We start from the raw sequence: 15,078 nt of genomic DNA on the forward strand, positions 1-15,078 counted from the left end.
GTTCAAAAACACAAATGGCCCCTTCTGCTCAAGGAAGGAACTGGGATCCACTGGAAGCTCCCACTGGAACACAGGGTGGGGTGGGGTGGTGCTTTTTGCTGTTCCTCATGCAGCCACATCTCATGCTGTTCTGGTCCCCTAAACTTCAAGAGCAAATTTTTGACAGACGAAGAGGCTGGGGTGAGGTGGGGTGAGATCAGTGAAAAATGTCTCCCTTCTGCTGGTGGGGTGTTCAGTAGGGACAGGGAAAATTAGATTCAGCATTTAAAGCTGATTCTACCTGATTCACGCTTTATAAAAATGCATACATTAGGGCAGGCTTCTTCAACCTCGGCCCTTCAGATGTTTTGAGACTACAGTTCTCATCATCCCTGACCCACTGGTCCTGCTAGCTAGGGATCATGGGAGTTGTAGGCCAAAAAACACCTGGAGTACTGAGGTTGAGGAAGCCTGCATTAGGGGGTGGAATGTGAAATAAAATGAATATATTCATGAGAATTTGAAATGAGGAACTAAGGGAACCAAAACTGATGGGTCCTTACATTAGTGGAACTTCACAAATAGGAGACTCCCACCATCGGAGCTTTAGTTTTATTTTATGTGCTACAATTTTTTAGGCTGTCCTCCTTCTATGGCACTTAGGGAAACCTAGGAAGATGCTTTATGCCAGGTCAGATAATTTGCCCATCTAGCCCAGCATTTTCTACTCTGATCTGCAGCAGCTCTCCTGGGTTTCTTCATTTTCCATCACCTGCTAGCCGATGCTTTGAACAGGAGATGGCAGGGATGGAACCTGGGACATACTTCATTCAAAGGTGTGCTCTAACACTGAGCTTTGGTCCCTGCTCTCTTGCCCACCTCATATTCACAACAAGCCTGTGGAATAGGCGGGGCTGAGAAACTGTGCCCTGCCCAGTGCCCTTCGTTTCTTAGTGAGTGGGGATTTGATCCTGGGCCTCCTAGCTTGTAGTCTAGTCACTACACCATACTGACTTTTTGAGTCCTATTTGTATGTTCAACACAATCACCATCACCATAACAATAATAATATTTTTATTTATATCCCACCCATCTCACTGGGTTGCCCCAGCCATGCTGGGCAGCTTCCAGCATATACAAAAACATAACAAAACATTAAACATTAAAAACTTCCCCATATGGGGCTACCTTCAGATATCTTCTAAAGCTTGGATAGCTACTTATCTCCTTGACATGTGCTGGGTGGGACCAAGAAGGCCCTCTGCCTAGGCTTTCATTTGAGGCAGGGGAGCAGGTCCATGCTCGCTCACTCCATTACCACTGTCGTGGCCCATTGTGGCCCTTCCCTAATGCTGACCACGTGTTTAAGAGCATGCTTGCAGTGAGGCAGCCTGCCAGTGCATATATAGGCTGTTGTCATAGTTCCACCTCATGGGGATAGCCTACTTGTAGGCATTGGGGAGGGGCCAGCACAGGGTGTGCGTGTGTGGTCCTGCTCTCCTGCTTCCCGTGATTGTCGTCACATGCCTTGAACACCCAGACGGTGCTTCAGAGTACTGGTGGAACATAAATGTTTGGTGCAGCCAAAGGGAAACACGGGATTGCAATATGTTTGGCTGCAGCTAATCAAGAGTTGCCCACTCCACAAGCATGTCCTGAGCATGAACAACAACACAAACATCACGGGAGGGAGGTTTTATTCTTCTTGAATGTTTAGACAACTGAGCCTTTCAGCAACTGAAGAGTACTCAGACTGTTATTTTTCTTTATAACTAGGTTATGTGGGTATGCAACTTATGCCGAAAGCAACAAGAGATCCTAACGAAATCTGGAGCGTGGTTTTTTGGAAGTGGTCCTCAACAGCCACCCAGTCAGGACGGAGCTCTGAGTGATACAGCTACTGGTGGCAGTTCAGATGCACCTAGAGAAAAGAAAGCGAGACTTCAAGAACGGTCAAGATCTCAAACACCCCTAAGCACAGCAGTCACCTCCTCACAGGAAATATCTTCTAGTGTGCAAACTGACAGGAGAAAAGGCACAGAGGTATCCCAGCAAGCTATGGGCCTGGAACAGAAGCAGACTTCATCAAGGTCTAGAAGTGAACCCCCGGGAGAGAGGTAACACTGATGCCAATGGGACTTGCCCATATGGGAAGAATTGCAGCTCTAATGTTAAGCAGTAGAGAGTACCATTATAAATATATAAAATCTCAGTGCACTCTGGCCACAAGTTGTTAATGGCTTTGCATATACGCAATATGGGAGAGCTTCCCCCAAATTTGCCCAACCCATAACAGTGTTTCTCTAGGCCCATCTAGTCCAGCATTCTGTTCTCACAGTGACCACCCAGATGCCTGTGGGAAGCCCACAAGCAGTGTAATAGCCCTACTCCACTTGCAATCTCTAGTATTCAGTGACATAACTGCCTCTGCTACTGGAGACAGCATACGGCCTTATCTTCCATTAATTTGTCTAATCCCCTATTAAAGTTAACCAGGTTGGTGGTGGCAAACTCCATTACCCATGCACTGTGTGAAGCAGGGGTGCCAACTTGAATAAAATGCTGGGCTGGGGGCAGATAAGCCCTGCCCCACATAACTGATCACATGGCATGGTGGGCGCACACACTGTTTGAAGGACAATGGCCATCGACTTGGGGGGCAGCCCCCTCAAATATTTTATTGAGAGGGCTGAAGGGACCTCAGCCCCTAGGAGTTGGCTCCTGTGGTGTGAAGTAATGGGTAACAGCAGAAGCAAAGGTCTGGCTGAATGGACTCTTAGAGTCCTGCATGCTCGTATGGCTTCTTTGGAAGGTGGTACTGTAAGATAAGGGACCCAGGTGGCGCTGTGGGTTAAACCACAGAGCCTAGGGCTTGCTGATCAGAAGGTTGCCGGTTCAAATCCCTGCAACGTGGTGAGCTCCCGTTGCTTGGTCCCAGCTCCTGCCCACCTAGAAGTTCGAAAGCACATCAAAGTGCAAGTAGATAAATAGGAACTGCTACAGCAGGAAGTTAAACGGCGTTTCCATGTGCTGCTCTGGTTTGCCAGAAGCGGCTTTGTCATGCTGGCCACATGACCTGGAAGCTATACGCCAGCTCCCTTGGCTAATAATGCGAGATGAGCGCGCAACCCCAGAGTCGGTCATGACTGGACCTAATGGTCAGGGGTCCCTTTACCTTTACTGTAAAATAGGCAGGAACTTGATGTTCCATACTTGCAGGAAAGTTGATGGAATGCTTGGAATACTCTGTTATTGGTTAATGGAATTGGGAATAATAATAATAACAGCAGCAGCAACAACAATAATTATTATTTATCACCCGTCCTTCACCAGAAGGTCCCAGGGTGGATGAAACAATTTCAAATTTAGAATTTAAAACAAAGCAAATTACAGTCACAGGACTAAGGTGGGTCCTGAGAACACAGATCTCATGTGTCATAGGCTAGAGTAAAGAGGTGCATCTTCACCAATCACTGAAAGCTTCATAGTGAAGAAGCCAGGTACACCTCTTAATTCCACAGTTCATGGATTAAGGTGAAGTTTTTAGATCTGTTCTCTTGCTTTATGGGTAATCACACTTTGTGATACTGGTTTCTGATCAATTTTGGGCATTTCTTGCTCCACGCTTTCAAAAATAACACATACTAGCTGCAAGCAAATAAAAACTTTCAGAAGTGCTCTAAGACTTCTTTCAACAGATGCTTTCAGATTTGAGTCTATCTTTACAATTTCATTTGTCCAGATCCATATTCATGCAATTAAGATGCAAGCATTTTGAAATGTGAGAGTCTCTGCATGAATACTTTTTTTGCTCTGCTGAATGTTGCTGGGAGAGGATTCAGGGATTGCTTTGCTTACATGGAGAGACACTTACTAGCACAAATATTTAGACTCATGATGACTTAGTCCTAAATGGAGTTTTTTTTAAATGACTTGGACTTTTTATACATTCTTCTTTGCCTATTCCCAAATGGAATTTTTTTTTAAAACAACAACAACAACTTGGGGATTACTGAAAATAAATTTCATTCTTTTTCTTTTAGCACCTGCCTTTCAGACATGACAATAATGATGCAGGTGATAATTAAGTTCAAAGGCTTTGTATAATCTTCTCTTTAATTTATGGCGAAGAGCCATAGCTCACATGCTTTGCATGCAAAAGGTCTAAGGTCCAATTCCTGGCACCTCCAGGCCAGGCTGGGAAAAACTCCTGTCTTAAACGCTGACAGTCGGTGTAGATTATACTAAATGAAGTGGACCATTGGTCTGGCACAATGTAAGGCAGCTTCCTATTTCCCTACTGTACCTTTAAAAAAAAACTTATTCCAATGTAGCTTGCACAGAATTGGGCTCGGGCATATGCCGTTGGTTTGTGTGTGATTTGTCCCCTTCATTCTCCTCCAGTGAGAAAGAAGAGAGCCAGTGTGGTGTAGTGGTTAAGAGCGGTAGACTCGTAATCTGGTGAACCGGGTTCGCGTCCCCGCTCTTCCACACACAGCTGCTGGGTGACCTTGGGCTAGTCACACTTCTCTCTGAAGTCTCTCAGCCTCCCTCACCTCATAGAGGGTTTGTTGTGGGGGAGGAAGGGAAAGGAGATTGTAAGACTCCTTCGGGTTGTGATAAAGCGGGATATCAAATCCAAACTCTTCTTCTTCTTCTTCTTCTTCTTCTTCTTCTTCTTCTTCCACCCCTTCCCATCAGGAAGAAGACACCCGCAGGGTCTGAACAGAATGGGAAAGGAGGTGTAAAAGGTGAGCGCAAACGAGTGCCAAAATCCTCACTCCAGCAGGGTGAAGGACAAAGAGATGAGAGGGAATGTAAAGAAAGACGTGATGGTAGAAGATTAGAGAAAGGGAGGTCTCAGGACTATTCAGACTTCCCACACGATTTTGAGGAAGGCAAAGCTATAGATGGAGAGAAGCAAAGGAAAGAAGATGACTATCACACTCGATACAGGAGTGATCCAAACCTGGCAAGGTATCCCGTAAAGCCGCATCCCGACGAGGAACAGATGCGCATGCATGCAAAAGTTTCAAAAGCACGGCATGAAAGAAGACACAGTGACGTTGCCTTGCCACACACAGAAGTTGAGGAGCCCGAGGTACTTGAGAATAAACTAGGAAAGCACTCACAGGTGCAAGGAACTCAGGACATAAAGTCTCGCCCGGATACTCAGAGGGCGTACGCAATAGAAAGAACAGGTGATGTAAGGATTTCTGTTTCTAAACAATTAGCTAACCATAGCCCACCAACTCCCAGGCATAGCGTGGTTCCTACAGAGCACTTAGAATCCAAAAATCATGACCCCTTTAAAACACAGAGTCGCCTAGATCCTAGCTCTGCTATTCTCAGTCGGAAAGCAAAGCGGGAGAAAATGGAGACCATGCTAAGGAATGATTCCCTTAGTTCTGACCAGTCAGAATCAGTGCGGCCGTCTCCACCAAAGCCCCATAGATCGAAACGGGGTGGAAAGAAAAGACAAATGTCAGTCAGCAGCTCTGAGGAAGAAGGAGCATCAACACCTGAATATACCAGTTGTGATGACGTGGAAATAGAAAGTGAAAGTGTCAGTGAAAAAGGTAAGATAAAGATTTAAATATATATTACATGTGGGGGGGGGGAATTGATCTAAACATGCATTTCCTGTCATAATTTACTGAAAATTTGTAAAAACAAAGGAGGCTGCATTCTCTTTATAGCTTTTCCTAGCATAGGGTTTCCAACCATAGTGCTTTACTCTGTCGTAACTAAAAAACAAAATATGCCTTCTGCTACAGAAAGCATCATCTTCCTTGTCCTGATGAGTTTCTTCTGTGGGTTTCTGTGGTTCCTCAAAAGGGCTCTGCTATGCAGATAGAAGGCTTCAGAATGAAAACAACAGCTAGAGACTAGCAGTCCATAGTGATGTTTGCGCCCCATCTAATATAAATCACATTGTACAGCTATTCAAAGGAGAGCTTTTTAGATATTAAGCAGACTGCAATAAACTGAGTACCTGAAATGTGGACAGACAGTACCAGAATGGTCTTATCTAAACACATTCCTTAGATGTCCCCACTGATTTCCACACAATAGCCATGATCCAGCAACAAGAAAAAGGAGAGCATGTGCCCAGATTTGGGATATAAGCATTTCTGCATTGTTTATTTGGAATGGGGTTAGTTTAAGATACAGTCATACCTCGGGTTAAGTACGCTTCAGGTTGAGTACTTTCAGGTTAAGTCCTGTTAGCTAGGGATCGTGGGAGTTGTAGGCCAAAACATCTGGAGGGCTGCAGTTTGGGGATGCCTGGGCTAGATGGTCCTTTGGCCTCATCCAGCGGGAATGTTCTTCACCTGAAGGCTGGTAGAGAATGCAGACACTGTGTAGAAGAGGAGAGGGGGAGAACCACGTTGCTCTCCTGGGAGAAAAGGTGGAATATAAACATAATAATAACAGGAGTGGTTGGTGAGGAGGGGCCTTCCAGAATGTGGCAGGATGTTTTTAGAGTTAGTTTTTCAGGTATAAAACATCTCCGAGTGATAGGTGTTTTAGGCAGGCATGCTTGTTTCTTTACATTTTTTTCTTGCCCTTGTAAACCAGGGTCATGTATTACATCAAACATAGCATACAGGGGTGGGACAGGCAAAATCAGGCAAGAAGCATTGCCCCATCATGTGATGTGAACCTGAAGCTTCACATTTTTAGCCATTTCTGGACGTGTTTTCTTCGTTTCAATAAGCACTTGAAATAACTAGTTAGTTAAAGCACATTAATTGTCTGATTTCTCACAAATCATTGTTCGGTCATTTCCTTTTGTGAAAAACTTCCCACCCTCTGGTTTGCTGTAGGAGGGACTAGCAAGATGTCTTCACCCCGTGTGAATGGAGGAGCATGCCATGGTTCATTATGAGGAAAAGCCAATCAGAACCTTGACGAGTTATCAGTAATTCTCGAGCTGAAAAAAGTAGAAAATCAGAATGTTGTGAAATGTTTTTCATGCTTAGAATGATTCAATAAGCTATAAAAAGAGGTATATATTTTTCCTGCTGCTCAGGAGAGAAGACAGGGCCGCTTGTTTTCTTTTAATTGCATCAGTACTGAATTGTGGAGCTGGGATAAGTAGGAATGCAAACAGAATCAAGGCAAATACCAGATTTTATTGGATATTTTTATGTGATACATGAACTTTTTGGAGTTGGTGTTAGAAATAAATTAATTAATGTAAATAGAAGCACAATAGGAATGAATTGGTTCAAATTAATCCTCTAGTTTTGCTAAACCTTATGCTAAATTGGCCACTAGATGGAGTCTGTGCAATTTAAGTTTCCCATAAATATTTCCCATAAATATTTTCTTAAGTTAGCTACTGAATATTATATCTACAGTTCCAGAAACATCTGCTAATTCATTGCCAAATTTCATAAAAGCTTTATCGTACCAGAGTAGTTTTTGATATGCAATTTCCAACAGCAGTTTTAAAGTCTTCTGACTCTGTACTTATATGAAAATAGTGTGTAGTTTTATTCACCGGTATGAATTTGAAAAATTCGCTGTAAGGGAGTCATATAGGGAGAATATTTCAACTCTCTTATCATTTGTGCTTTTAAGAAAGGGCTTGTTTTATATATCTCATGGATGATAAATCTTAAAAATTGCTTCATGAGTTAAATGTTTTTCTTGAACCAAGAACTCTGGCTGGAATATGCATTTGCACAAGGTTGGCCTAGTTTTAGAGTAGTATTCATGGCATGTAAGTAGCTACTATACATTAGTGGAGGGGTTGTAACCCTTTTTTGGCCCATGGGCATATTTGAGAACTAGAAAAAAGACTAGAGTAAGGACCTTGCAACGTTCTCCTCCCCAGCTGCAACCTACCTTAAATTGACCCCTCACTACATAGGTTTGAAAAAGCTCCTCTGTTGGCTAAAGGAGGTTTCTTTCCACTAAGGGAGTATAGAGGTATGGCGTATATGTATCCGCAGGTGTCCCATTAGCAACCAATGTGTTAGCTGATATTCCAGTGCTTTGAGTAGCTGTATCAGGAACTGTGTATAGTAATGGATGCAATGACTGCTTTGTCACTATGATGCCACAATTTAGGTTTCGCTCACAGACCTGAAATGGTGCACCAGTGAAGCAATGTGTTGTCAAATCTACTGCACCAACAGTACCAAAATCATATTGAAATACCCTTGACAGACTGAAACAGAACTGTAGCCACATCTCTATGAGTTCTTACTGACAGCCAATGCTAGACCTTTGGTTCTTGAACTTTGCTGGATAATAATTAAAGAGAAACAAAAACCTTCATCAAACACATTTTAAAAGTTACGCTAGTGATAGCTTGCTTTGTTATGAACTTCTGCCCTTTGTCACACATTTATCCTCGAATTCCTACATTCCTAGACCTAGGAAAAGGAAGTTGTAACTAGTCCTTCCAAAGCTCAGTACAATACAGGATGTATCCTCTAAACCAATGAAGGCCATAAGGTGGTGGTGAGAGACAGGATATTAGGGAAGAAGCAGTTTAGACCTTCGAACACAAACTTATTTGCATTTAGGTGCTTGGGGGAATTGTCACAAAGCAGAAACTGTTGATGGAGCCATATTTTTTTGCAGTGAAACATAATGTGCCTTTTATTAATCACCTCAGCCTTAGAATCACAGACTTGGAAGGAACCCCACTACTGCAACATCCCCAACAGGTGGAATTGCAGCTTCAGCTTAAAAACTTCCAACAAAGGATTGCCCAGGGCAATCTGCTCCACTGTCAAACAGTTTGCACCATCCAGGAGTGTTTCCTGATGTTTACTCCAAATATTGTTTATTCTAATTAGAACCCATTGGGCGAGGTTGAACCTTCTAGAGCAGGGGTGGCCAATGGGGTGTCCTGCAGATGTCACTGATGGGACCTCCCATTATCCCTGGTGTGCTGCTTAGACTGAATGAAATTGTAGCCTGTAACATCTGGGTGCACCATTTCCAGGCCCGGCTCTAGGGGTAGTCTCGGTGGCGCGGGGTGCCAGGGCGCCGGGCCGGCAGGTGGGCACTGTGCGGCAAAGCCGCCCGGAAGCCATGCTGCGCACTGCGCCCGCCCACCAGGGCGGGGGCGCCGGAGCGATCTCTGTGCCACGGCGCCACAGTGCCCAACCTGTTTGAGACGGCCCTGACCATGTCAGCGACTTCCTCCTCTGGAGCAATAGAAAATTAATGTGGTCCATCACCTCTCTCAAAACTATGTAACCACACTTCCAGTAATGAGGATATATATGGGTGATATGTTCAGAACCTTTTCTCTGCTTGCTTTATGAGAAGAAATGAAAACATTAACCCGTATTGTCCAGATTCCCTTTATCTGTGTCATCACAATTCTAATCGTAGCTTGGCCTAGAAAATTGTGATGAGGATTAGGATGTGTTGCTTGTGGCAACATTAGAGAGGTATTAAATATTATATAAAATCTGCCATTTGTTTTCTATAGGGGCAAATCGGGTCAAAAGAAGACTAAAAGTACTGCTGTAGAATGAAATTTGACCTGGTGCAGTCAGCTTGCTCTCTCTGCCCTTCTCCTGTCTCTATGAGCCCCCAAGTCAGAGTCTGAATCATTTGAAGTTAGGTAAAATACATAGAAAAATACAAAGTAACAAATATAAAATAAATAAATAAATATACCCTTGAATAATTTTTCTTTTTAATGAACAGTAAATACCGCAATGTTCCTAACAGACATGCAGAACCCAAAATATATTATGTTCCATGTTCACCCTGATTGCAGTATTTTCATTCAGGCATCAATTAAACTGCTTTAGCCATTCAGTTGTTAGGAGTTTACGACGGGCTGATATGAGGGTGTTGATAATGATTTGTGTTTCAAATGCTCCATAGTTTCTGGTAGATTTTGTAGTAATTTCACAGTGCTGCTGGCTCAGATGTCTACCCGTACGTCAGTGGAAGTCATGGCCTTGGGGTGGGGCACTCCGTATAGCTTTGCAGCCCCTTCCTGTACCTGGTTCCCCTTTGCACAAGTAGTGCATTAAAGTATTTGTAGTGTCAACTAATAGCTACCATTGTGTTAGTACAGTGCTGACCTATAGTATATCACTGAGAAATCTGTGAGATGTAGTAATAAAAGGTAAAGGACCCCTGACAGTTAAGTTCAGTCGCGGACTACTCTGGGGTTGTGGCACTCATCTCACTTTACTGGCCGAGGGAGCCGGCGTTTGTCTGCAGACAGTTTTCCAGGTGATGTGGCCAGCATGACAAAGCCGCTTCTGGCAAACCAGAGCAGCGCACGGAAACGCTGTTTACCTTCCCGCCGGAGAGGTACCTATTTATCTACTTGCACTTTGACGTGCTTTCGAACTGCTACATTCAGCTGCTATATTCAACTACAAGTATTATTTTGTCTCTCCCTGCCCCATCTGCATGGGAGACAAAACTGCTGCAAAGGGAAGGGACCTGTGCCAACGCTAAGAAAATCTCCACCTGCCACTTTCGACTCACTTTCTCTCTGCCCATGGAAATGCCCCCAGTTTCCGGAAGAAGTGGTCCATGTGCTGTGAGTGCCCCTTGGCAGTTGCCCAAGGCTTGTCTCGTGTCAGCTGCTGAGAGCAGCATCCAGTAAACATATGCCTTCTGGCCCAGGTTTAGCTGCTTTTGCCTTTGAATCAGGCAACCTGAGGAACAACTTTGCCAGCTGGTGGGCTTGGCTTCTCTTCTTTCTAACCCAACTCACACATTTCTGTGGTGGCCTCCTATCTGTGAATTAAGGAGGGTGGGTCAGTCTTAATTTGTGTTGTGCCCGTGTTTAAATTGCACAGTTTAAATGTACTAAAGAGGAAGAATGGCTGCCGCTTTGTTACCGATTGCATTGATACTTGTGCTCCGCATAGCATTTGTCTGTGTCAGGTACTGGCAGATAAAACATTTATTTTCCCATCTCTGTGGGCAGGGAGCAGTGTTTTGTTTGGAGGGGGGGTTCCCCTCCCCCCCTCATCAGACTGTCTTGTGAAGTCTCCTAAAATCATTAAGGATTCTCTGTAGCCAGAGAGGCTCTTTAGCATTGCACTGAGCATGTATAGATTAATGCAGTAATCAATGCTCTCTCCACACTGCAGAGATTTGTATTGATGGCTGTGGCTCTTGTGGCCTTGTTTGGTGTTACTGTTGTAGAGTGTTTGACATTGGAGAATGATTTGGCATTGGCTCAGGAGACAAGGACTTATAGACCTGGTTTTGTACTGATTTGTTTTTTGGACGGGGGTTTCCTCTCCCCCCCCCCCGCCCATTGCGGTTACGGCTCTGCTACAGTCGCAGGCTGGAAATCAGCAACCTGCTTGAAGTCGGTTCTGCTTGTTTAGGTGCTCTGAGCTGAAGCTGCTATGTTTGCTGGTTTCCTTCAGTTTCTTCTCCATACGGTGTATTCGGGGACAGGTAATCTAATGGTACTGTCAGAATGGGAGGCTGTAGATGTCTGTAAAATATTATTGCCAATCAGTCTGAGTTCTGAAAAGGTTTCTTCTGGTGGTGAAGTACAAGCATAAGGGTGGGGGGGGGGATAGATAAAAAGAGCCATTTTTGTTGCTTTTGCGTGGGCGGGTGGGTTCCTTTACCCTTCATAATACCCATTCCTGATTTTTAAGTATATAACTGTGTTTTTAAAATATAAGCTGACTTTTTAAACCATAAATATGTGTTTAGATTTTTTAAAATTTTATTTTAAAATAACCTGTCTGTAAATGTAATTCTGGACAGGGTAAATCTCATTTACCCATAAACAATATTGCACGTTAGAGAAAGTAATCAGATTTCAGAAGTTTTGATGGTCAGGGAACATATAATCATTCAGATATATTATTTTTAGCTAATCTGTTTGGCAGAAGAGAGTTGGTGTGCCCTGCGTCTCCTGAGTCATGTTGTGGTTAGTAAATTTCATAGCCTTCAAATTGCAATAATGCAGCCTGTGTATTATCATATAGTATGCTTTTGGATTTATTTTTAAATACAATGTGCCCAGTTGGAAAGCATTGCATTTCAGTTTTAGGTATTTCTGACTCTAATCTTGAATGTATTCCTTTTTTGGCACTTTATATAGCAAACTGAACAGAGTGAAGCTAAGGAGAGAAAGCAGTCGACAAATTCTAGCCCAACCAACTTTTGTTAGCAATATAATGTTTGCCATAAAAATAATTTTGTGAAAGATAAATTGTATAACAGAGTACACATTCTTGAATGCTGCTGTTAAAGTATCATCATCATTATGAATTAGGGACTCCATTTAATATGTCTGAAGTGAAATGGGACAAATAACAACGAGAGAAGGTATATTGTTTGCTCTTCAGAGGGAGAAGTCTGTGCCTGAGTGTGAATTTGTGTCAGTGCTTCTTCTTGTATGTTGCTTCCTATCAGTCCCACCCATACTCCTGTTCCCTATATATTCAGGCTTCATCCTTTGAGGCAGGTTGGCAACATGCTTGAGTGGGTCATCAGCTGATACCTCTCCCTCTTTGACAACATGGAGGCACTAACTGGGTGATCCCTACAGTTATGGGGCATGCAGGGTAGGATTCAGTACCGGTGAGCTCTGCCACAACATGTGCCCAAGTATGCCAGTTTATGGCACCAGATTTGCTTTGATGAGTATGCTGGCTTTGCACAACTACATACTTGCACACACCTCCTTCCATATTCACATGCCCATGCACTAAGTTCAGAGGGGGAGGGCCTGCTCATGATCCCACTGTTAGCCAAAGTTTGTAGGGTGCATAAGAGGGCCTTCTCTGTAGTGGCTCCCTACTTCTAGAATCCTTTGAGGTGTATCTGGTATACTGATACTACACTAACATTTTCATGACAAGAGAAGATCCACCTCTTTGCACAGCCCTTTGGGAGGGGATGAAAAGTGTGATGAGTCACTTGACTGTGATAGTATCTAGCCAGTTTCAGTATTTTCCCCCCTGATTCTTTTAATTATAATTTTAAAAGTTGTTGTATATATAATATGGTTTGTTGTTTTTTATTTTATTTACTATACTTCATTTTAATGAAGGTGTGGTTTTGTTCTGCCCTGGGACTATCTGGCGAAGAACAGATTATAAATGTTAAAACTTAATAAATATGCACAGCCTTAATTCGAACTAGCATGTCAAAAAAAGGAAGAACTTTAGGAAAGATTCTGCAAGTTCAGCAACAACCCTAGCAAAAAAGCTCCCTAAACTATGGCTAATGTTAACTGTGGTTTGATTAAGAACATAAGAAGAGCTTGCAGCATGATGCCAATGGCCCATCTGGACCAGCATCTTGTTCTCAGCTGGCAGCTGGATGCCTTGGATTATCAGTTTCATAATGCATTGTTTGGAGTTGGCTTGTTTCAAGCAAACCATAGTTAAAATTAAAATGGTCAATCTTTGATGACACAGTAAACTGTGGTTGATCTAAAAACTAAAGCAGGTGCATCAAAAGCAGATTGGGGGAGGGTAGGATCACTCTTGTAATATTAAACTTTGGTTTAACATAAGGGTGGCTATGTAATTGTACTGAGGTTTTGATCTCAACCATGCTATATATATATTTAAAAAATAAATAAACCCAATGAGAAATAAATGTGCCATTGATGCTGATGCTGCTGGTTGTTGTTGTTATCCTCTTCATCATCTGTATCACAGCTCTGTAAAGTAGTTTGACATTATTAGCCCCATATTACAGGTGTGGGTGGGGCTGAGGAAAGGAGATAATGAATGAGCTGCTTTAGACTAACTAATGAATTCATGGCAGAGGTAAACCAGAGTCTGCGCAGCTTGCATTAGTGGATAACCAACAATAGCAGAGTGACTAACAGTGCAATCCTGTGCATGTTTACTCGGAAGTAAGTTCTGCTAATTTCAATTAGACTTATTAGGTAAGTGTGCAGAGAATTGTGCTCCAGCTTGTTCTTTACAAGGAAGCATCTTCTTGTACAGAATCCTGATTAGTATTCTAAACTGCAATCTCTGCGAATTGTTTATTATAATTCATTTGTTGGTCATCATTGCATAACACAGAAGCATTTCCATCTCTCTCCATCACCTCACATCATGTAATTCATTCATCTTTTCTGTCTACCCCTTTTACTTGTGTGTCATCTCATCAAGTACATTTCCACTTTTGCCTCCATTATTCAAATTAATATTGTGTATATATACCTACTACATACCGCACAAAATTATTTTAACTGCTATCAGTTGCTTACCAGCACAGCTATATGTATGTCACTCATTGTAGCTTTGGTTGCTTCTGTCTCCCCCAAATAGTGAGATGTTCAGAGCACTTTTTACTGGAAATTGATTATGATGCTGTGATATTTCTGAGTTGGATCCAGCTGAAGTTAGCTGAACGTCAGTTCCACTGAAATCAGTAACACAAGTTAGCCATCATTTAAGTGCCATTGATTTAAATAGGAACTATCTACAGCTAACTTTAGCCTGAAGTAGTCCCATGTATTTGCAAATGTACACAAGTAGGCCTTATGGGGACCTGGAGCAAACATGCAGCAGCTCAAAATTTACTGCAGTTGGAAATTGTGGGATTGACACAAGCTTGTGTTTATAGCATGCAAGTAGAGTGTGTTGTTTTATATGTAGAGGGGTCCAAGTTTCAACACCTGGCACCTCCATTGAAATCATCTCAGGTTACAGGACATATGGTACCTGAAATCCAGAAGAAATGCTATCAGAATGGAGCTAGATAGGCCAGAATAAATAACCCAGTTCTGCTTGATGAAATGAGCTCATCTTTCTCTTTCTCTGATATGACTGTGAGGAAGATTTTGGTTTCACTTAACTGTACTGGTAGCTTAAACCCAACAAACTGGTTAATCGTAAGCATGGTTTGTTTGAAACAAGCCAGCTTCAAAGCATGGATTATGAAGCTGACTTGTTTAATCAAACCACAGTTAACATTAATCATAGTTTAGGATTTGGATGACCCACTAAACTCTGGTTAATCCGAAACTGTAGCAGAAGCTTCTGATTTCCTCCTTGTGCCTGTGAAGGAGAGAATAAGAGCATCCAAACCTGGGTAGGAAGACTTAATTCAGCCTGGTATTTGCTAAACTATTATTTAACACATGCATGGGGAAGC

At 42.8% G+C, this 15,078-nt stretch overlaps 1 protein-coding gene across 22 annotated transcripts in view; it reads left to right on the forward strand.

Moving 5' to 3' along the window:
• The window catches only part of RIMS1 (regulating synaptic membrane exocytosis 1), a 225,102-nt gene that overhangs the window by 98,888 nt on the left and 111,136 nt on the right, over positions 1 to 15,078 (forward strand). For 18 of the 22 annotated variants that reach the window (XM_060272539.1, XM_060272523.1, XM_060272532.1 and 15 more), the window contains exons 3-4: positions 1,756 to 2,096; positions 4,681 to 5,558. In XM_060272539.1, the coding sequence (XP_060128522.1) occupies positions 1,756 to 2,096; positions 4,681 to 5,558 (1,219 nt within the window). Of the gene's footprint in view, positions 1 to 1,755; positions 2,097 to 4,680; positions 5,559 to 11,239; positions 11,395 to 15,078 lie in introns of those variants that run through there. The other 4 variants (XM_060272540.1, XM_035109651.2, XM_035109658.2 and 1 more) reach the window with 1 other exon arrangement.

This window comes from Zootoca vivipara, chromosome 3, assembly GCF_963506605.1.
Source record: "Zootoca vivipara chromosome 3, rZooViv1.1, whole genome shotgun sequence".
Taxonomy (NCBI): Eukaryota; Metazoa; Chordata; class Lepidosauria; order Squamata; family Lacertidae; genus Zootoca; species Zootoca vivipara.